This window comes from Topomyia yanbarensis, chromosome 2 (genome assembly GCF_030247195.1).
Source record: "Topomyia yanbarensis strain Yona2022 chromosome 2, ASM3024719v1, whole genome shotgun sequence".
Lineage (NCBI taxonomy): Eukaryota > Metazoa > Arthropoda > Insecta > Diptera > Culicidae > Topomyia > Topomyia yanbarensis.
The window spans coordinates 335,137,107-335,160,880 of NC_080671.1; the positions used below are offsets into that span (position 1 = coordinate 335,137,107).

Sequence of the window (23,774 nt, forward strand, 5' to 3'; positions counted from 1 at the left end):
CGCAATTACTGTCAGGGATCAATCGAAGACTTAGAAATGGAAACATGTACGTAAATGAAAACGGTTTAGTCTACATAGTTATAATTCGCCAACTGCTTCGGGTACTAAACTATAATATAATATAATTAAACGCACTTAATATCCGAGTGTATGTATGACAAAATATGACTAACCATGTTCCTGTTTCATGTCCGTTGAACCATTCTGAGTGGCCAAAATAAATTTATTTATTCATAACACCCATCTTTTTCCTTTCTGTATCGTTTAAGCTATCTTTTTTATGGAGAAGCGGATAATCTTTATTAAGGCTTAATGATGTACAAAAACTCATGCATGGGATTATCTAGAGTGAACAAACAGATGATGGTTCTCAGTATATCGCTGATCGAAAATCTACAACCATATGCACACATAACACTGGCACCTCAAGCAACATTCGATTCCACAAAGCTGAGAAATAAAAGTAATAATCTCCATACCTTGAAGTGCGATAATTTGATCTGAACGATAAATCAACCTAGCGTCTCCAGCAGTGCTTTCCTATGATGACTGGTTCAACCAGAAACATGCACGCATCTCGTACTCTCACCGCATGCTCTAGAGGGAGCAGTTGCATGAGCGACGGCTGGAATAGCAGCGTGAGTGTCATGGGCGATGTTCTTTCTATTCTCTTTTGCTCCGGTTCAAATCAAATATTGAACCAGCGTGCATTGCTGCGATGTACATATGGGCGTTGGAACTGTGTGCAAAACGAGAGCGCTTTATAATTTTCGAACACCTTGCGCTGTACATTCATAGCTGTTGGTCGAACGCTTTTTTTCTTGGGTAGCCTAACAAGATGTTTCTGCTCCTGAGACATACTAGTTTCAAGCGCGTATGTATTTGGTTGGTTCAACTATAATAATGAACCGTCAACTTTTGCGTCAAAGAAATCGCTTGATCTTTGCATTCACATGCTAGAAATATATCTACTGAATGTGTAAAACAGACAAACTCAAATCAGGGGTTGTTCTAATCATGAACGCGTGGATGTTAAATGCCTGTTTGCTACGATAATTTACAACATTCAAATTTCTATCAAATTTGAAGGAATTAAGGTATTTTCTTAAACGGGTTGACAAATGTTTCAATCTATCTTAAACAGAAGGACGAATAATTCTCGGTGCATAGAAAATAAGATTCTACATTGCAAGTTAATTCAAATCATATAACGATATATAAGTTTTAATCTCTTTATCCCTCCGGAAGTCGCGCGAACGGCTCACTGAACGAGCAGCCGCAGCTGCTCTAAGACGATTTTGCTAGATTTTCAGAGCAGCGTGCACTCAGTGCACTAGCGCGACTGTCGAAAGTTATACATGGTTGTATTGCTTATGTTTCTGTTAAGAAATCTTTTTCAATTCTAATTAAGTGGCAGCCTTCTCGAATATGTTATATATTTTTTGCTCTTTTTCTACGGTAAATTAAGCATTCTACAAGAAGTTTGTTGGACAATTCACTGGTGGGATTTGACAACAAATTTGAACAGGTTGACGGTGGAAACACGCATCGCCTCTGAACTGACCCATGACAGACAGAGTCGGTAAATACCAGCATCAATGTAAATTGATAATAACAACCAATGATAATAATAATGATACCAAATAATACCAAATGACATTTTTCATATTGAAAAAGGTGTTTAAATGGCGCCCATGCGCTAATTCGCCCTAGTTTAAAATTTGGGTTGAGGGGCACGCATTTTGGCCTAGGGCAGAAATGCCGATCAGACCGGATCTACACCAAAAATGTACTCTAAGGAAACAAAAATAATTCCATCAACAAAGTTTTCAACAATGTAATTTAATATTGAAATCGTATTTAACCCTCAAACAAATCAATAAATTCGAAGTTTGTGGCAAATAAAAGATCATAACACTAAAACTATATTACATGAGGAATTTTACTATCTACATCTTGTTTATTCATGCCATTGTCCAATCTATCCCAGGGAGGAAAAGCCTGTGTTTCTCTAGTTAGACGTTCCAAACATCGCTCACATATTGGTCTGCTTATAGGAGAACACACAGAAAATTGTATAGCAGCCCGGTCTAGATCGGTGTGCATGTAAATGAATTTTATAAAGTGTGACACTTTACTAAATACAAATGGTGCTACATCAGAACAATTTTTTAGACCCCAAGATACAATTCCAACTTGAACACCGTTATGTACCAAGGGACCGCCGGAGTCTCCCTAGAAACAATGGAAACAATTCATGGATTTCTGCAACATTTACAAGTTAACATTTTTCTTACGTTACATGTTGCCTTGCCACCGCCAGGATATACTGCACAAAGTTGGGTATCGTATACTGGATGTCTATGGAATTGCCTGCATTCATCATTTGGAATGACATAGTAATCAAGTATTTGAAGAATTTCCGGCAAATAGGTTTCGTTGACTAGTCCCCATCCTGCCACCCGAACGCGCATTCCATGTTGTACAACCTCCGAGCAAACCGGTGGCAATCTCGCAGGTTGAACTGACTTCGAAAATGTCAATGGTCTAGTCAGTTTTAGTATGGCAATATCGTTATCGTAATAGTTCGCATTGTAATCGGGATGAATAATATAAAGTGAAGCATCGTGTACCGATTTCGTGTCTGATATCTTAGTTTGTCCAACTTGAACCGATAGTTGGCGAGGATCAATCGTTGCAAGACAATGAGCGGCAGACAAGATCCAGTATTTTGTTAAAATACTTCCACCACAAATATGAGAAGTAAGCAAACGGATAGATACGATGGTAGGCATTTCTTCGATGGTGCCATTCCTCCCGTTCACGATGCGCCAGATTTCTTCTGTGAGAAAGGGTAAACGTTTGAAAAACCATAGATCAGTTTTAAGATACCTGATGATCCGACTTGAAACTGTGCATGAAATCATTGCAAAAACGAGCAACCGCAGAAATCTGATGCCACCTCGGATGGTCATTTTTCCTAATCGACTGCATTGCTAACTAGTGAATGGACCAAAACTTATAACATCATTCTTACGCTTGAACGCTAGTTTTCCCGTCATGATAAGAATCAGGGGCGTAGTGCAGTAGATTTTATCGGACGATGCACAAGGGATTATTCTGACGGTCATTTTCGGTTAGGAGCCACAAATCTCACATGACTAAGGTGATCAAAAAAATTTCGAGTCACCTCACTTAAAGTGAGGGATGTTACCGAGGTGACAAAAATTTTGTCACATTAGGTGACAAAAAGAATGTGGGAAGTCACTCTAACGAGGTGACGTTTGGAATATGAAGAATTGTGCAACTGAGGCGAGGTTGTCGATAATTTATTGTTATTTTTTTTACATTTTAACCGTTGAAGCATATACTAACAGACCTAACACTCGAAATAATGCTTCGCCCACTTACGGTGATTTTAAATATATTTGTGGTTGTGACTGTGGTCACATTTGCAATTATGGCGCCACTGACATATTTTTTTTTTACAATGGAGAAGACCTTTATGTCCTAGCCCAGTACACGTGCTATTGGTAGGGTCCAATCTACCACACGGTGTGCACTGGGGGCGTGTCGGACTCGAATGGTGACTCTTCCATTAATACCGACTAAACTCCATTGGGCTCCGCCATCTATCCCCAGGAACTACCTTTCGGCATTACTTCTGGGAGGATTGCCGTACTTAGCGTACGCTCTCACTCGTGCCTTACATTCTCGCACACTCACTCCCATCTCGGCATGGGTAGACCATACCTCCGTCTATCATCCGCCAATTCACTCACTCTAATTCCTCGCCTGCTGCTCGGCGCTCCATGCTCTCTGCAGCCGGCAGGCAATCTGAGTGGTAGCAGTCGAAACTGCGTTCCACTTCTCTACCGCTTGGCATATCCCCTGTACAAGGGTATCAGGGGTTGTGTCCAAGCCGCAGACGCCTAGCATAGCGCCTCTTTCGACGTCGAAGCGGGACATACGAATAGTACGTGCTCCGCAGTTTCGTCGACACCTGGGCAGTCTGGGCAGACTGGGGCCTCAGCGTGCCCAAACCAGTGGAGGTACTGTCGGAAACAGCCATGGCCTGACAGGAATTGTGTCAGATGGAAGTGAACTTCCCCATGGGGTCTTCCCACCCAGCTAGATATGTTAGGTATCAGCCGGTGGGTCCACCTACCTCTCGACGAGTTGTCCCATTCGCGTTGCCATCTGGCGACCGAGGTCACCCCTGGCACGCTCACGGACTCCCTATTGCCACGCAATTCGAAACAATCTTCGTCTTCCCGGATGACCAGCCCGACTGGCATCATACCCGCTATCACGCAGGATGCATCGTGTGATACCGTGCGGTAGGCAGATATCACTCTGAGACACATCAAGCGATAGGTGCTCTCCAGTTTGCGACGGTAGCTGGTTACTCCCAGTGCCCTCACCCAGGACGGTCCACCGTACCTAAGGATAGATACGGCGACACCGGTCAGTAGCCTGCGTCTACTGGCGCACACCTTGGAGCTGTTGGACATCATCCTCGATAATGCCGCGACAGCCACCGAAGCCTTCTTGCACGCATAGTCGACATGGCTGCCGAAGGTCAGCTTGTCGTCTATGATGGCCCCAAGAATCTTCAGACTCCGCTTTGAAGTTATCTCGACTTCTCCCGCTTGGATAACTGCTTGTTGTACCGACTTGCGGTTATTGACAACAACCACCTCCGTCTTGTGATGGGCGAGCTCTAGGCCTCTCGCGCTCATCCATTCCGCCACTATGCTTATCGCGTGTGCCGCCGTTAGTTCTACCTCGGAGATTGACTCCCCGTAGACCGCCAGGGTGACATCATCGGCGAAACCGACGATTTTCACACCCGGAGGGAACTTTAGTCTCAGAACCCCGTCATACATAAGGTTCCATAGTACCGGGCCCAGGATTGAACCTTGCGGAACTCCTGCGGTAATAAGAACACTTTGCTGACCGGCATCGGTCTCGTATAATAGTACACGGTTCTGGAAGTAGCTTTCCAAGATCCGGTACAGGCCCACCGGCAGGCCAAGCCGGTGTAACGAGAGCGCGATAGCATCCCAGCTTGCGCTGTTGAATGCGTTCTTCACGTCAAGTGTCACTAACGCGCAATATCGAATGCCCCGCCTCTTCCGTTGGATCGCTATCTCGGCAGTCCTTACCACTGAGTTGATAGCGTCCACCGTGGACTTCCCCTTTCAAAAGCCGAACTGATTACTTGACAGGCCCTCCGTACCTTCTGCGTATGGAGTTAGCCTGTTCAGGATAATCCGCTCAAGCAATTTGCCCGTCGTGTCAATCAGACAGATTGGTCTGTACGCCGATGGGTCACCAGGCGGCTTCCCGGCCTTCGGCAACAGTACCAGCTTCTGCCTTTTCCATCTATCCGGAAAACGGCACTCGTCAAGGCATCTCTGCATAGCCAACCTGAACATGTTCGGGTTCGCCATTATTGCTGTCTTGAGAGCGCTGTTTGGAACTCCATCAGGCCCAAGAGCTTTATTCACCGCTAGAGAATTAGCTACTGCAAGTAGCTCTTCGTTCGTCACCGGGGCCACCATGTCGTCCGTACCCACCGTGCCTTGCGGCGCTGGGGGCCAGGGACTTATGGTTCGGGACGGGAAGAGTACTTCGATAATTCTCGCCAACTGTTCTGGCGACCGTTCAGGAGGTGAGGAGCCCCCTTTGGTCTTTGCCATCACGATCCTGTAGGCATCGCCCCACGGATTCACGTTGGCCTCCTCGCACAATTTGTCAAAACACGCTCTCTTGCTGCGCTTGATGGCCTTGTTAAGGGCCGATTTCGCAGCACGAAACACTTCACGTCGTTCCACTCTAACCTCCTCAGTGCGGGCTCGCTGCATCCTACGTCTAGCTTGTAGGCAAGCTGACCGTAGGGCTGCGATCTCTGCACTCCACCAATATACCGAGCGTCTGCCATTTCTTGGCAGGGTCTTCCTCGGCATAGTGGCGTCGCACGCGCGTGATAGAACAGCTACCAGCGCATCCCCGCTTAGAGTGTCGGTGTTGGCCTCCAGTCCCAGGGCCGCGGTGAAAACTTCGCTGTCGAAGTGATTGGTCTTCCACCCGCGTACCTGACAGGGATTACCCACCCTAGAATGCTGCACATCAAAGTTGATCCTGAAGCGTATTGTTAGGTGATCACTATGGGTGTAGCCTTCGTCTACCCTCCAGTCCATGTCTGGGACCAAAGTTGGACTGGCAAACGTTACGTCAATCCACGACTCGTCCCCATTCCTACGGAATGTGCTAGCGGAACCATCATTGACTAGCACTGCGTCGAGTTTCGCAAGCGCCTCCAGAAGCGCTTGGCCCCTACCATTTGTATAGTGGCTGCCCCACTCCACCGCCCAAGCGTTGAAGTCACCCGCTATGACAAACGGCTTTCGTCCCACCATGTCAGACGAAAGCCTATCGATCATCTGGTTGAACTGTTCTATTGGCCACATAGGTGGGGCATAGCAGCTACAATAGAACACACCATTGATCTTGGCAATCGCGACACCCTCCGCAGAGGACTGTACTACCTCCTGGACCGGGAACCGACCCGTTGCACAGATTACCGCCATTCCAGACCCGTCCGCCATCCAGTTGCCGTTGTCGGCAGGGACGTTGTACGGGTCGGATAGAAGGACTCCAATACCAACTGCCACAGCAACTGCTGAGCAGGTGCGCAGTGGTTAAGATTCAGCTGTGGTTAAGATTGCTTCCTCTTTCCCGTCTCCCCGAAGGGACAAGCAGGTCCGCCCATAACATGGTTGCGGCCCTGCTTCTTGCTAGCGCAGATGAAACACTTGGGTGCCCTCTCGCATTTCAGCGCCTTGTGTCCCTCCTCGCCGCAGCGACGACACAACTTGCTCCTGTCTGGGCCCTTACAGTCGTATGACTTGTGGCCTGGCTCCAGACATTTAAAACACCGGTCCACTGAAGGCGGCTGGGGTATGCTAACTGGGCATACTGACCATCCGATCTTCAACTTCCCTTTGTCAGTTACTTTCTTGGCTTCCGCGGCCGGTAACTTGAAGTAAGCTACCTGCGTGCCAAGCAACCGCTCCCTGATACGTACAGAGTTCTGATCGATCTCGACGCCGCACTGCTGCTTAACGGCCGAGACGACGTCCTCTGCGTTTGTGATCTCGTCCAGTTGCTTACACTGGAGAGTCACTTCCGCTCCCAACGACCTCACCTGAGCGCCGTTTCCCAAGACCTCTTGGGCCAACCTCCTATACGTTGCTCCATTGGATTGTGCACCACGCTTCAGCACCAAGATCATTTCGCCATCTTTGGTGCGTCTGACGCTTCGCACATCCTGTCCTAAATTCGAGAGGCTTTCGGCCGCTGCCCGCATCGATTTTAGGACATCCGCATAGCTTGCCCCGTTGGTTTTCACCAGCAGGGCCTCTCCTCTGTCCCTCGCCTTCTTCTTCGCGGGTCGAGGTGCGTTGGACTTCCGCTCCCTGCTGACCACCTGCCATTCGCCATCTTGTACCGATGGCACCGGCAGGCTGGTGCCAGCTCGCTCCACAGTACGCGCCCGATTGGCGACTTTCGCCTTTCTAGGCTGAGAAGTCGCCTTCTCGGGACGCCGCCCTGCGGGATCCTTCGCACCCGGATCCGCACCTCCCAAGCGACGTTTGGCCTTGTTGGTTGCACGTCGTTTGGCATTGCTGCGCGTGCCTACATTAGGCCTAGGCCGCTTCGCAGTCTCCCCCTCCATTAAGCGTTTGGTGGCCGATAAAGCGAAATCTATCGCCTCCTGCGCCATCGTCGCTCCGCCGTGGAAGGAGAAGGCCTACTTGTTCTTGTCTTGCGACTCGAACAGCCTGACGAGGCACCAGCAGGTTCTGTTTAAGTTCCTTGCTGATGTTATTCTTCCCGCTTGTGAATTCGATAATACTATCCAGCTGCTTGACCACTTCCTGCATCGCAGGTAGTGGTCCGCCAAGCGTGCTGGTAGTATTGTCTCCTACCACAACCATTTCGCCTTCGGTGCCGTTATTTGCGGCCACCTTCGCTCCGTTGTCAGCCCCTGTCGGGGGAGACCTCGCCAGACCCCCTTTGGCAAAGGGGTTCAGCGCCGTAATCGCTTCCGCCTCCTCATCGCATACTTTTTTATTATTGTTTCTACAAGAACTCATATTAAGACCCACGAGTTGCGCGAGAGAATAGGTCCGCCACGCCAGAGCTCCGCATTAACGTGGTAAGAGACACTTACTGTGGGGGGTGCCCAGGTACCCCACAGGCTCCGTTAAGGATCGGGCATCTTTTTCACCCCCCGATCATTCATCCCTCGGCACGGATCGCTTCACGCCTTGGAATTGGGGTTACCCCGTTTGGTGGGCCCATATCACCGGAACGGGAGGTCCATAGCGCTATTGTATGCCGGCAACTACACGGCCCCCCTTCCCTGTCAGCATACGACCATAGTCCCAAAGAGTTGGCTACCCGAACATTCCTATGGCTACTCGTATCCTAGCCGGCTCCGCGGGGAGGTAGAGATAGGAGTTCCTGGGCAAGAGGCTAAGGACCACTGTGGCTAACCACCGGGTCTGTATTGCGCATTGCCCAGGCATTTGCCGGCCGCGCCACTGACATATGAACAAGCATATGGGGGATAGACCACTAGTAAAAAATTATTCCCAAACCTGAGGGGTGAGCCACCAGCAAATCATTGTTTGGGACCGTGAATAAAAGGCAGAGCTAGTGTTCGGGGAAAATTGGCGGATCGATGTTTTTTGCGGGGATTCCCTCATAGTGTTATGTCTGTTAGTCTGTGGTTGAAGTTATACAAAAATATTGTAGTCTGTAGAAACAATTAAAATGTTTGTTTACAATCCAAATGAAAAAGAGTATTTTGTTCAATACAATGAGTAAGGGATCTTTAAGTAAACCATAACTGAACCAAATCTGTTGAGAATTTGTGATGAAGTATAAGTTTCAACAATTTTATTAACTATTAAAGACGAATTTACCTGTTTATTTGGTGACTCAGGCTTATGAAGTATTTTTAAGATCGGAGAGACTCATGAAAACTATCTACTACACAGCGATTTTTTGATAATTGTTTGTATCCGAGGGAATGTGTTAAAGGTTTGGATGTTGTCCTAATTATCATTCTGAGCTACGATAACAATCACAAAGGCGGTCATGGAGTATCTGTATGTATCTTAGGTTGGATAAACGCAATGCTTAGTAACCGTATTCTTTGCTTGTCACTGGGACAGGCAGAGATGAAAAAATTGAGTATTTGCGACTGTCCTCAGGGTGGCGTTGGGTCACCTTTGCTATAAAACCTGGTTGCTGACGGCTTATTGAGGAAACTTAATGAGCTTGGATTTCCAACTTACGGGTTTGTATTAAGAGCTGTCGACAAGCTAAATTATCAGTTAATTCAAATAAAACTTGAATGATTCTTTTCATGAAGAAGCGAATAACAACCAGGGCTGATTCCTTGCAGTTCTTTGACTCTGAGCTATTGTGTGCAGATCAAGTCAAATACGTTGGAGTTATATTGGATTCCAAATTGAACTAGTCTGGTCACATTGAGTTTAGAGTCAAGAAAGCGTGCATGGTCTTTGGGCAGTGCAGACGAACTTTTGGAAAGAAGTCATTATACATAACTAGTTCTTATACAAGAAGCCCTATCATGTGCAGTTTACTGGTCTTTGGTGCTGGAGTGCGACCCTATTCTTCGCACGCTCACGCCTATCACCCGACAGTTGTCATCCAACCGGATGTGATCGATACCAGCGGCTAGCAGAGACGTCAGACATACACAGTCGGCTGAACACGAGACGTGTAATTTTAATTAAATGTAATATTTAATGAAGTATTTGTTACGATAACACCTCGTTTACTTTCACATCGTCACAAAGTTGAATAAACTTGAAACGGGACACTGTGTTAATTAGGAGTCAGCCAACTCCGCCGCTACCACCGTTACAACGCATGCCTTTCGAACGAGTTCCCCCCACGGCAACCGCCGTAAGATGGAGAAGTTTGACGGTAACTAATCTGACACGCCGAAAACACCGTGTTGGTCTTGCGGTGGCATGCATTTTTCCAGTCAATGCAATTTCAATGATCACAAAGGCCGCGAATGTGGTCGGACTGGCCATAAGGAGGGCTACTGTTCCTGTTTCGCGTCAAAATCACGTTCCAAGCCGTTCAATGGGAAGCAGCAAAACGAAAACCACGCAGCAAAAATTGTAACCATCAGCAAATTGAAGCGCGGTCGGCGTTATGTGGACACAGCGACTAACGGAGTACCAGTGGAATTGCAACTGGACTCTGGCTCAGACATAACCATCATATCCAGGCAAAACTGAATCAATGTCGGGGCCCCAAAGAAATCTCCACCGGATTGTCAAGTGCAGACAGCTTCAGGAGACAGATTTGGCATAGAAGCCATGTTCCGAGCAATGTACACTATCGGAGGAACTCAACAGAAAGGTAACTGTTATATTTGTTGTGCTGACCTTTTTCTGAATGTTTTAGGCTCCGATCTGATGGATGAGTTTGGGCTCTGGGACGTACCGTTTTCGTCCTTATGCAAGCTGGTCGGTAGACAACAACCTGATCAGCAGGTAGAATTAAAAGCAAAGTTCCCCGATGTGTTTACCAACCGTATGGGTCTGTGCACTACAACACAAGTGCGTCTCATTCTCAAGCCGGACGCTCAGCCTGTATTCAAACCGAAGCGGCCAGTTTCGTACAACATCGAGGCCGTTGTCGAAGACGAACTGAAGTGACTGGAAGATTTGGGCATCACTACTCCAGTCATCTATGCGGATTGGACAGCACTCATCGTAGTGGTCCGCAAACCGGACCGCTCCGTTTGTATTTGCGCAGATTTTTCTACTGGATTGAATAGCGCACTCGAATCAAACAGCTACCCACTTCCACTCCCGGGAGACATTTTCAATCGGATGGTAAATTGCTATGCTGAGTGGACTATCATGTACACCTCCGTACCTCGATGACACCCTGGTCGGTGGTCGCACCGCAGAGGAACACAAGCAGAATCTGTATTGTGTGTTATTTTTTTATTCGAGAAGTGTCATTTCTTTATGCGTCAGGTGAAGTACCTGAGCCAGCTTATTGTTACTGACGGTATCCGCCCCGACCCAGACAAGGTTGAGGTTATCGTCAACATGCCTCCACCTCATGATGTTCCCGCGCTTCGATCGTACCTGGATATGATTAGCTATTAGGGGAAATACATCCGTGAAATGCGCACATTTCGCCAACCGCTGGATGAATTGCTCAAGGAAAGTAACAGTTTCCGGTGGTCTGATACTTGCCAGCGTTCCTTTGATCGTTTTAAGGAAATCCTCCAGTCACCACTCATGCTGACGCACTATAATCCTCGCCTTGAGATAGTTGTGTCTGCAGATGCTTCAAACGTGGGAATTGGCGCCCGCGTAGCACACCGGTTTCCAGACGGATCAGAGGAAGCCATCTATCATGCATCCCGAAGTTTAACTCCAGCCGAGTCCCGCTACAGCCAGATCGAGAAAGAAGCCCTGGGTCTGGTGTACGCGGTCACAAAATTCAACAGAATGATCTACAGAAGGCATTCCGTTCTTCAGACCGATCACAAGCCATTGTTAGCGATTTTTGGTTCAAAGCGTGGTATTCCTACATATACAGCAAACCGCCCCCAACGCTGGGTCCTAACCATGCTTCTGTACGACTTCCGTATTGAGTACATTTCCACTGACCATTTCGGACATGCAGATATTCTCTCGCGTTTAATTAACTCGCATGTTAAACCCGACGAAGAACACATCATTGCATTGATTGAGATGGAAACAGTTATCTGCTGCATTATCTACCAGTCTCTCGAGTGTCCCCTGTGTCGTTTAAGACGATATCCGCCGAGACCAGTAAGGACCGAACGTTGCAGAAAGTCGTCAAGTTCGTACATAAAGGATGGCCAAGTGACGTAAAAGCTCTCTCCGGAACACCAGAAGTGCAGCAGCTACTTGCGCGTAGGGAATCGCTGTACTTGGCGCAAAATGTTTTGATGTACGGTGAACGGGTTGTCATCCAGAAGAAACTACAACAGAAAGTCCTCGAGCAACTACAGAGAGGGCACCCTGGTAACGATTGTATGAGATCATTAGCACGAAATTATGTTTACTGACCAAACATCGATGATCAAACCACAGTCCTTGTGTGTGCTTGTCAAAAATGTGCATCAGTTGCGAAGGCCGACCCAAAGACGAAGCTTGAATCGTGGTCAACATCTGAGAATTCTTGGCAGCGAGTACACGCGGACTTTGCCAGTCCTATTAACGACACGTACTTCCTATTAGTTGTGGACTCATTCTCCAAATGACCGGAGATCATTCCGACCAAACGCATTACCACAGCTGTTACAGTTTCGAGTATTCGCAAAATATTCGGAAGGCTTGGGATACCGGAATTTTTCTGACGGACAAAGGCAGCTACCCAATGACACCTTTGAAGAGTTTTGTGAGGCAAATAGGATCATGCATCTCAAAACGGCATCATTTCACACACAAAGCAATGGGTAGGTGGAACGTTTTGTTGACACATTCAAAAGGACTGTCAAGGAAATTCTAGCAGGAGGGGAATACCTGGACGAAGCACTCGACATCTTTCTCAGCTGCTACAGATCAACGCCCTGCCGGAGTGCACCTGATGGAAAATCACCTGCTGAAATCTTCCTTGGCCGTCCAGTGCGAACGTCCTTAGAACTACTTCGTCCACCCAGCAAGTTCATAAAGGACAACAACAGCAAACAGAACTGACAGCTCGATACAAACCGTGGTGCGAAAAAGAAGAACTTTGACGTGCAAGACGAAGTGTATGCTCAAGTGCACCAAGACAGCAACTGGGGCTGGGCCCCTGGGAAGATCCTGGAATGCGTAGGACAAGTCCTGTATAATGTGTGGCTCCCGGATCAGCAACGCAACTTCCGTTCACACCGCAATCAGCTGCGGAAACGCTATGGCGACTGCAATGGAGTATCAGATCAGGCCGAGCAGTCTATTCCTCTTGATTCTCTTGTAGGCGCTTGGGGTATTAAGCCGCCTGAAGATGCCACTACCACGGTAACAGCGCCACCGCCAGCTGAACCAGAAGGATTGAATGAATTGGAGCGAGAGTTCTTACGTCAACGTCGTGCACGGGTTCCTGTTAGGGGACCTGATCCAGATGAAGCGCTCCTGCGTGACTCTTCGAGACAGCGACTTGCACCGATCCGCTACGAGCCGTACCAGCTCTACTAAAAGGGGAGGCTTTGGAGTGCGACCCTATTCTTCGCACGCTCACGCCTGTCCGCCGACAGTTGTCATTCAACCGGATGTGATCGATACCACCGGCTAGCAGAGACGTCAGACATCCACAGCCGGATGAAGAGTAACTTTGTCGATCTTGCTATCTCTTTGATGAAGGGTCGTGGTGTCCGTCGTGACCGGAGCTGTCTAGATTCAACTCTTGTGCGGTATCAACCTTCAAAAGCTGAAACTTGATTGTCACAGAAGGTGTGAGACCATTTCCCGAGACTATAGTTTGTTTTGACTTCGAGCGTGACAGGCTCGAAGTCAAAACAAACTATAGTCTCGGGAAAAGGTTCGTCAGGTAAAAATAAAGTGTATATCTCTTCCCCAGGTTAAGATTGACACTGCACACACTCTTAAAGAGTTTACCTATTTGCAGATACAATTTCCGGCTGTTTCACATGATCACCTCAACGGTATCTGGTTTTATTATCAGAACGTACGTGGCTTGCGAACCAAAACTGATGCTTCTTGTTCTCTTGGTGATTGGATCGAATATCTTCAACTTTTCGCCAGTTCCTATAATGTCTTCCGTTGCGATAGAAAAAAAAAACAACAGTGCTAAATCCACCTTCGGAAGTGTTCTGATCGCTGCAATATTCTAGTTCCTGGGTGACCATTACCCACGGGATTAATAAGGAACAAGTTTGCGTATCAGCAACCATTAGTGGACGTAAGCTTTTTATTTATGTAATATATATTCCCCCCGATAACACTAGAGATGTCTGTATGATTGAGTCATATAATGCAGCAGTGCGTGAGTTTTGTGACAAGGGATCAATTGATGACACTGTCTTTGTTTGCGGAGATTACAATTAACCAGGCTTGAGTTGGTTATCGCAGGACAACGTCATTCAAGTTGAAAATGCTGAACAGTTACCACGGACCAGTTCCGCCTTAAAAAAGCGCATACAAACGCTCAACCTATTAGTTGTCGCTTAGTAATAATCGTAATTTTTTGTACGAGTGTACAATTGTTATGTGCTAGACTAACGACACTGAATCCCTCTAGATAAAGACTCGATACGTCAATTGTTTGTTTACCATTTATCTGTCAGTGTCATTCCAATCGAGCACGAGACCTGCCAATGGCCCTCGTTCCAGAAGGATTCGAAGCGATTTTTTTTCGGATTGAGGGCTTTTGACAGGTCTCGTGCACGATTGGAATGACACTTACTGATAAATAATAAGAATAAGATAGAGTTGGCGAGTCTTCATCCAGAGGGATTCAGCGTCTTTATGCTAGTCCTATATCTATCTATGTATGTGTTCGTCTGAGTTTTTGTGGCAGTTGTGTCAGGGAATGGATGCAGAACTGGCGTATATGATAGAATGGTGGCTAATACTACTGGTGATCAACTTGTGCATTTGATTCTATTCATTCGGGAAAGTCGGATTGGATAAATTAGGGTACAATGAATTTACCGACGCACGTGAGTTATCCATTCCCGGCCAGCATAGCATGATGGAAGTCTAACAGCACGCAATTGTCGTTAATGGTACATATACAACATTTGCTGCATTTAGACGAGTTTGATTGCATGTTACATGGGTTCTTCTATTCTACTTCACTAGTCTGTTTCTTTTGTACATCTATTAGTTTGCTTCTCCATTATTGATGTATACCAAAATAGTATCGGTCAATTTATACACTTCTAATCAAGCTCTTTGCATCTTTTTTTCTTAATTCGGCATGTTATGATTCCTTTTATTAGTATATCTGTACTATACGCTATCTATACTCATATAGGTACAAACGCTCGTGGCCTTCGCGATAACACAAACCTGGCCACAAACGCGACCATGCAATTGCAATAATCCACACATACTTACGCCCGCGATTTCGCCTACATGAAAAAACCCCGGTAGTTAAGTAAACGAAGCATCTTTAAACTTCCAAACGCGGTCTCAAACATTAACTCACTACTAGCGCGATCATGAAGCGGTCGCGTCCGGAAGTTCTCCCTCGGTCCTAGCAGTCTGGACTAATGTCTTCAGTTAAACCAATAAAAAATGACACTTTTATTCACTTAACAACAGATTGTTCTTCTACCATCTGTACCATACACTAAAAATTAAGCATCAGATTCACGGTTCGCGCGCGATCAAGCAAGAATACACGCTACATAATTATAAAATCGAAATTATACACGCGAAGTCACATACACGTGACAAACACGTTAATATATAACTGCTTGAGTCCTTCGCGACCATCCACGGCACATACACCCGCGATCTCGTAAACATGATAACATCCCGGTGATAAAGTGAATGTCTCAGCTCCTAACAATTTTCAAACGCGGTCTTAAGCGTGAACCTAAAAACTCCCGCACTCGCACGATCATGAATCGGTCACTTCCGGATGTTTCTATCCTTGATATAAGCAGACTAGGTCCATGCCTTCAATTGGACCAATTAAAAAAGAAAGCTCTCATATCCACTGAACACCACGTTACATGGCGACATGACCGAGGACTCTAGTGATATGGGGTAACTTACTCCCTGTCAGAATGTGAATTGTACACCAAAAACTAACTATCAGAATGAAGGTACGCGTGACCATCCAAGAACGCACGCGTATATAGGAAATGCCACACGGTTACAAAATCCACTCTTGTACACGCGAAGTCACATGAACGCGAGCACACGTGACAAACACGTTAACGTACGAACGCTTAAGCCCTTCGCGATCAACGCACACCTACGTTCGCGATCGCGCAATCTTAATAACACCCCGGTAATAAGGAGAACGTTTTAGCACTCACGAAATTTCAAACGCTGTCTCAAACACGAACCTACAAACGTCTGTTTTCGCGCGCTCATGAATCGGTCGCGTCCGGAACCATTACTCTCTGTCCTAATAACTTAGGTCTATACATTCAGTAGGACCAAAAAAAATAAAGCACATATCCACTAGATGACACGTTCCATGGCGACATCACCGGGCACTCTAGTGATATGGAAGATCTCACACTCTTTTAGCATCTTAGCAGTACACCAAAAAATAAAGTATTAGACTCACGGTCCGCGCGCGATTATCCAAGAACACACGCGAAAGGCACACAGTTATTAAAATAGATTTTATACACGCGAAGTTACATACACGTTAGCACACGCGACATACAAACGCACACGCGATCGAACACGTTAACGTATAAATGCTCGAGCCCTTCGCGGTGATACACGCGATCGCGAGTCCCTACGCCCGCATATACCTGAACCGTATAATGAATATCACATTCAGAATTACGGCCCGCTACAATTGGCCTAAAGCAGTGTTTTAGTGGGCGCCATTCGCCTGTCTCGTCTGCAAATTGTAGTATGTGATTCTGACGGGGAGCCCTTCCGAGAACCTGCTCTACAGCTCCAGTAGGACAACTCTCGAAATACTTGCAAAAACTTTATCTCTTTTCTCATCTAGGTAGACATCCAGCAAATAAAGACAATTCACTCTTTTATCTGTAACAACCAAATAACCATTTTCCCCCAATATTTCCGCAATATTTTGTCTCCTCGACGACTCAATTTGTGAAACAGATAGAAGGTTACTGCTTAACTCAGGAATGAAAACGTGGTAAAGATCCATCTTTATAAATTTATTTACTTTTAGCTGAACATTTCCCATTCTCTTGCCAATTATTGCCGCACCTTTTTTCGCCGATATGCGAATTTTCGCAATCCCATAGCATATTGAACACCAGTTTGTCTCGAAACATGTGAAATATGTGCTGTGTAGCACCGGAATCCAAATAGACTGGGAAAAATGATGGACCTGGTATCGGAAATCACGTTTTATCCACCACCCGCACTCTGGAATCTTGCATTCAACTCCGAAAGCGGAACTCGCAAACGGAATTGACCATTTTGCCGAGTTATCATCGCCTCGTCTCTTCGCTTACCATCGATGTGAACCCGTACTTGCGTTTTATCCTCGCTCAACTTTTTCCTCCATTGGCGACCATAACGTTTCTTATGGCCTGTTTTACCAAACTGGAAACACACCAACGGCTTCCGTGCACTGTGCTTTCCCGGCTGGGCATAGTTTCCCACAATTGCTATATGCAGTTCGCTAATAGGGCTTTTCTTTTTCCAGGATTTCGATTTTTCCGCGTCGTGAAGAATTTATTTTATTCTACCAATAGAGAGAAATTTGGGATTATTTACTTGCTTTGCTACATATGTATTGGCCTTCAACCTTAGGATGTTCATATTGCCTCACTTTCCCCTATTTACTGCTTTTTTGCTTTGAATACACTGACATTTACAAACCTAATAAATTTTGGAAACGGTATCTAATACAGTTTTAGCAAACAGCAATAAAACTCAACATTTGTTGTATGACACTTTCAATTTCTTATGAAACTGTTTATTACGAATTTGATAACATGACAAATACATGAAAAGATTACATTAAAATGTATACGAATGACAAAAAAAAATCATGTTGCATCCAATGTGCATTGAAAACGTCGATAGAATCAAGATGTACTTCCGTTCTCGTGTTGTTGCACAAATTCTTTCAAGTGCCGCTGCCTATTCAAAATAAATTTTATTTTCATTAAAAGCTACCGAGTTATTAGTGGAAGAAAAAAAATTATACGGAAGGAAAAGTAGTATACTGCCGTTCTACTTATAATTGACCCATGTATAAAGGGAATCTCATAGACCATGGGTCAATTATGGGTATACCGGCAGCATAAATTCTAGGCATTTGGTAACGATGATTCTCTAATATTCTTTCACGCTCAACTATCGAAAATACTTACCCATCGCAAACGATCTGAACAAATTCATCAAACTTGGTTTGGTAACTCTTTATAATCTGAACCGACGATGTAACGTCGCAGAGCGACAACTGCCGTAAGTATCGATTGAGCAACGCAGTTTGATTGTTGCACATGCAACCGAGTATGAACACAAGCGTATCAATTTCAGTCAGATAACCCGTGACATCTTCGAAGGTCTCAGGCGGTTTCCAGTTGCTATAGTGTTGGGCCAACCCAGTGATAAACTTTTCGTAACACTGGACAATGGTAGAAACAGCTTCGAGCATCATTTCCTCATTTGCCACACGAGGTAGTCTAGTTGCGACCAGCAGTGCAAGTGATATTAACTGTGAGAAATATTATTGCAAATAAATAAAATATACAGCATTAGGGTATCATTTAACCAACATTACTTTGACGATGTAAGGACATTGATCGTACTTCAGTGGCAACGTTGTGAGTAATTCCACCACTTTGACAGTCCATTCAGCGAAACGAGGTGCTCCATGCCACGCAACCTTCATAAGATCTTCCTTCCGATTTGTAAGTAATCTGTGTTTGCAAATGTACTTGTCAAGCGGAAATTCATTATAATCTATGTAGAGTAGCCGCAGAAGAAGCATTAATAGTCGTTCTGTATGATCACTGTTCTTGGCAATGGGAATGTCATCCAAAACCATATCAATTACTCGATAACATCTTGCTAGCTAGAATTAGTAAAGGTTGACGAAGGGTTGTGATTCAAAGTTGATCAAAAGGCGTTACCTCGGAGGATTTCAATAACTTGTTACCGAAACCTTCGATACATTTCTCTACTGCGGAAATGAAGCCAAGAACGCATTGGCGCCGCAAGTTCAACGGAGCATCAATCAGGCCATCGAGGACGTCTCTTAGAGCTTTTGAGCTCACCGAACTGAACGTGTACTTTGTGAGACTGCTTTCCAGCAATGAGAGTGCGAAGGCGAACGTGTACCGGTTAACCGTTTTGACCAATTCCTTTATGCATAACATTGCATGTTTGATCAACTTTTTGGGATAACCCGGTAGATTGTGGGAAGCAAAGAAGTGCATAGTTTCACGCAGACACATTAAATTCCCATACTGAAACTCCCAGTTAAGGGATCCGAACGTTCTGAGAAGATATCGACTAAGCTTTCGAAGTAAGATGTTGCTAGGACCTGGACCTTCACGTAACATCGTACTTTCAATCTCGCACTTGGCCATAAACACGTCTATTGACAAATCAGGATGGTTAAGGTACGGTGCTATCAAATCATGTTCGTAGGTGATGAGTAGTAAATTCATCTGGAACTGATAAAAAAACATGCTTACAATGCATTGTATTAAAGGTGTTGAATGCTTACCTCTGCATTATACCGATCTGGCTGTTCCAGCAGCACATTCTGGTACTCGTTAAGCAGAAATGCTAATTGTCCTAGACGCTGTTCGTACACCGGGGCAAAGTAGCGATAATATTGTTCATCAGGCCATGTCCCAATGACATTGTGATACACCCGAGGAAGTCGGCATTGCTTTGCTAGCTGGGCGGCTTTCTCCAAAACGCGAGTCTCGACTATCATTTTCTCGCAGGGGGTAATTTCGTGTACTGTACTTAGTAATCAGATGCACTTTCTAACTTTCATGCGCTTAAAAGTTAACTGAAATTTTTATTTTCATTCTGAAATAAGACCTGACTGATGTGAGTCCAAAACATGAAGCAAAACACGCTGAGTTACGCAGTGTCGAGTTTGGGCGATACTGTATCGATACATAGAATATCGATATTTAGTGACTAGAACATCGATATTTGCAATCGATGTTCTCCAGGTCGATCCCAGTGAGACCGCTCTGCTAGATTTCTGTAAGTCTCGGTTTGGCAGCCCTGTCAGATTTCTGCGCGTATCCTGTCGGGTTAGTTGAGCTAGGGCGAACTCGGTTTCGCTCGCGTTTTCTGGCAAATTTTGACACGAACCGAGCTAAACCCTGGCATAACTCGGACATAAACTGTGCAAAGATCCTGGCAATTCCTACCTGGTAGAATTTAGCACGAATCGAGCAAAACATCTGACAACCCACTGAGACGTCCAAAAATTTGTTTCAAAATCGTTCAACACGGGTCCAACGATGGACGTTCGTTGAACGGTTATTTGGACGTTGTCCAAATTGGTCCAACGAACGTCCGTCATTGGACGATTTTGAAACCAACCGTTCTTAGAGGGAAAGATGTGGCAGGAAGCGTCCAGAGATCTTGGCCGTACATTTCTGGCTCGATTCTGGATAAAAGTGAGCAGCATCGGTTGGTTTAACCGCTTCTGTCAGAAACGGTTGTTGCATTTGAGCGAATTCGTTGCCAGAATTCTCGCACAAATCGCGCAAAATGCTCGCAGAAACTCTGCCAGAATCAATTTCGCTTTGCTCAACTTTTGCTAACTGACTATTGACATTTTAACGAAACGGGACAATTAGACATGACATATTATGAGGTTCAACAGCGAAATTTTCGCGCTTCCATATTGCATTGGCAGCATTTTTCCGTAATTTCTTGAATGTTGAAAAGTTTGGTCGCGGTCGCAATATGAAAAACGGTTATTTTGACAGTTCTGTTGTGTAGCATGTAGTAAAAGCTCAAGTTCGAAAGTAGCATGAACTACATGTTCGAATTTGTTATTCATACCAACAATGTAGTTTACTCTGTGGACTTTACTTTTGATACTACAAGCATCGCAGTTTACTACCTTTTATTCATACGGCCCAATAAGACCAGAGTGCATATAAGGAGAGTGACGACACTGTCAAAATTGGAACAATTATGATTTGTCAGTGTCATTCCAAACGAGTCAAATTCATGTATTTTGACAGGTCGTTTGTTCGATGACGTCATTCGCCAGCTCAAAGCGCTGGGAAATGAGTACGAGACACGGGATCCATGGCTGATTCATTTCTTGCTGGAGAAAGTGGATAGAGAAACCCGCTCACTGTGGGTGTTCGGATTAATCACAAACCTTTTTTTATAGCAGCCGTATTCGCGCAGCTTAAAACTGCAAGTATTATTTAATCATTAAATATTCAATCATTTAGTTCAGAATAATTCGCTTACATGAATAGTTTCTCTTTTTTCTAATCCTAACTGCTTTCAGCTTTTCCTTTAATCACCGAAATCTGTATAAATTTAATCAAATTGGGTTTTTCTAAATTATATTCTTTTCTTATTTTTTACTTACAGGTACCGAACTGCAATGTACAGGGATACCACGAGGTGAGTCTTTGTACTTATCGTTTCAGAAACCACGGACTTCGTACAGCAAATATAGTTCACCTATCGGACACAAAATGTTATAGTTGTAAGCCGATTCACCCAAATACTATAACTCTGTTTTACTTACAATCTAAACGTATCGTTCGCTAAATACAGCTATAATTCAACTGCCTTCAAACGCTTTAATTAATATAATATCAATCCGAAAAACTTTTGAACCACTTTCATCAATTTTTACTTTTTGTTTACCATCCAACTCTTTCTATGCTCCCTTTTGACAATTATGATTTTCCGTTTCTCCCTTCCCAGCGACCTCTGATATTTCGAATCAAGATAGTGCACCAAACAGGTATGCGCAAAGTGCCCTGCGGTGCTTACATAGCCCCGCCCCGTAACACTGGTGTTGGCTCCGCCTTGAAGCCAGATTTACGATCTCTCACTTCGAGCACCGCCAGCTTAGCTACCGGTCGCTTCAACTCTCCTTTTGTAGTTCTTACAGCAGCCTGTCTTATTCGGCCATCTGTTGACTTGTAGACAGTAGTAACGACACCTCGAATCCATGTTTTACGGTTGTGTTCATCCACGACGTACACCACATCGCCTACTTCAATCGGATCCGATTCATCGTGCCACTTAGTTCGCTGGTTCAACATCGGCAAGTATTCTAATATCCAGCGCTTCCATATCAGGTCCGCAAGATGTTGGGACCGCTTGTATGAGTCCCGCAGCGCTTCTGCTCGGTTGCTTTTTGCCACCGATTGCGTGATATCTCCTGTCACAGATGAACGCAGGAAATGATTTGGAGTTAGTGCTGCTTCCATTCCTAGTTCCACTGGGAGATACGTCAACGGCCGTGAGTTGACAAGATCTTCTGCTTCCGCCAACACGGTAAGAAGTAGTTCATCCGTCAACTTCCGACCATCATCTAGCTCGCTGAGGGCTGCCTTAACCGAGCGTACCAATCGTTCCCATGCCCCGCCCATATGGGGTGCCGAGGGTGGATTGAAGTTCCACCTAGTTGTAGCGTCTGTGAACGCCTCTTCGCAATCTGCAGAAATACGTTTTACAATCTCCTTACTCGCACCTTTGAAATTCGTTCCGTTGTCTGAAAAAAACTCAAGTGGAGTTCCTCGCCGGCAGGCAAACCGCCTTATCGCCATAACGCAAGCTTGAGTCGTCAGGCTATGGGCGACCTCAAGATGTACTGCCCTCGTTGTTAAACATGTGAAGAGAGCAACCCACCGTTTTTCTGTTCGACGCCCTACGGTCACAAGCACCGGCCCGAAATAATCGATACCTGTGTAACTGAACGCGCGCTTATAGGGAGTAATACGCTGAACTGGAAGAGGTGCCATTCTGGGGATCACTGGGTTAGTCTTCCTGATCCTACACCGTACACACTGTCTTGCTACGCGCTTCAGCTCTGCTCTGAGATGCTTAATACAGAATCGCTGTCGCATCTCGTTCACAACAGTCTCAGTGTTCGCGTGACCCATTTTTGATGGAAATATTCCACTAGCATCGTAGTAATGCGATGTCCCTTCGGCATAACAATTGGACAACGCAACTCGAACGGAATGAATGGAGCATTATTTGTCTTTCCTTCTATTCTTATAACGTTGCTATCGTCTAAGAAAGGAGATTTGTCGTAAAGTTCACTATCTTTCTCTAGTCGATGACGGTCTGAGCTAGAAAGTTGTTGATTTTTTAGTAGAATCTTCACTTCCTCCTTGTATACTTCTGCTTGTGCGACTCGCCATAGATAGAATTCAACCTGCTGATGCTCCTCACGCTTTAGTGGAACTAAGACAACTGGATGTTTTACTTTTGCGAGTTTTTTCACCTTCTCTGGTACTGGAATAGCTTCAATACTCAGCTTTGCTATCTTTCGTCGACAGTTTGTTATAAAACTCTTTCCATCTCCATTTGTTCTTCCTGCCTTTTGCGAGATGCCTCTATCTTCTGCAACTCTAACTCCTGGAACGATAATGTGCCTGTTTTCTCGGGCAAACTCTGCAAAACCTCATCCGGACCTGTAGCAGGATTAGCGACTGGTTTATACGTTCCCCCGCTTCCTGCTTTATCGTTATCTGCGGCTGGCACAAGTTTGCCACTGTCTTCCGCATTTCCATTTTTCGGCTTGCTTTTGCATTCTGGACAGCTCCAAGAAATATCACCTACCTCGCTTCCAACTTCGGCACATCCAAAGTGAAACCATCTTCGGCAACAGTCGCAGGCGATTATTTCATCCTCGGCATGATCCGGCCGGTTGCAGCCAGTTACCTCGGTGTCGTTTAGGTTAAAAACAGCTTTATTCATTTTTAAGTTTGTTCGGACCTTTTTATAGCAGCCGTATTCGCGCAGTTTAAAACTGCAAGTATTATTTAATCATTAAATATTCAATCATTTAGTTCA

The 23,774-nt window shown here is 45.4% G+C and overlaps 2 protein-coding genes across 2 annotated transcripts; both read right to left on the reverse strand.

Annotated features, from left to right (window-relative positions):
- Positions 1-1,902: 1,902 nt before the first annotated feature.
- Positions 1,903-2,975, reverse strand: LOC131681345 (trypsin-7-like). Its single transcript, XM_058962101.1, has 3 exons — positions 2,906-2,975; positions 2,298-2,842; positions 1,903-2,235 (listed from the first exon to the last, which is right to left on the reverse strand). The coding sequence occupies exons 1-3, from the start codon at positions 2,973-2,975 to the stop codon at positions 1,924-1,926; spliced, it is 927 nt and encodes a 308-aa protein (XP_058818084.1). The 3' UTR covers positions 1,903-1,923.
- Positions 2,976-17,682: 14,707 nt separating this feature from the next.
- Positions 17,683-19,821, reverse strand: LOC131681346 (uncharacterized). Its single transcript, XM_058962103.1, has 5 exons — positions 19,468-19,821; positions 18,869-19,414; positions 18,517-18,810; positions 18,104-18,450; positions 17,683-17,870 (listed from the first exon to the last, which is right to left on the reverse strand). Exons 1-5 carry the CDS (start codon positions 19,681-19,683, stop codon positions 17,816-17,818), a joined length of 1,458 nt encoding a protein of 485 aa, XP_058818086.1. The 5' UTR covers positions 19,684-19,821; the 3' UTR covers positions 17,683-17,815.
- Between the last annotated feature and the right edge of the window lie 3,953 nt (positions 19,822-23,774).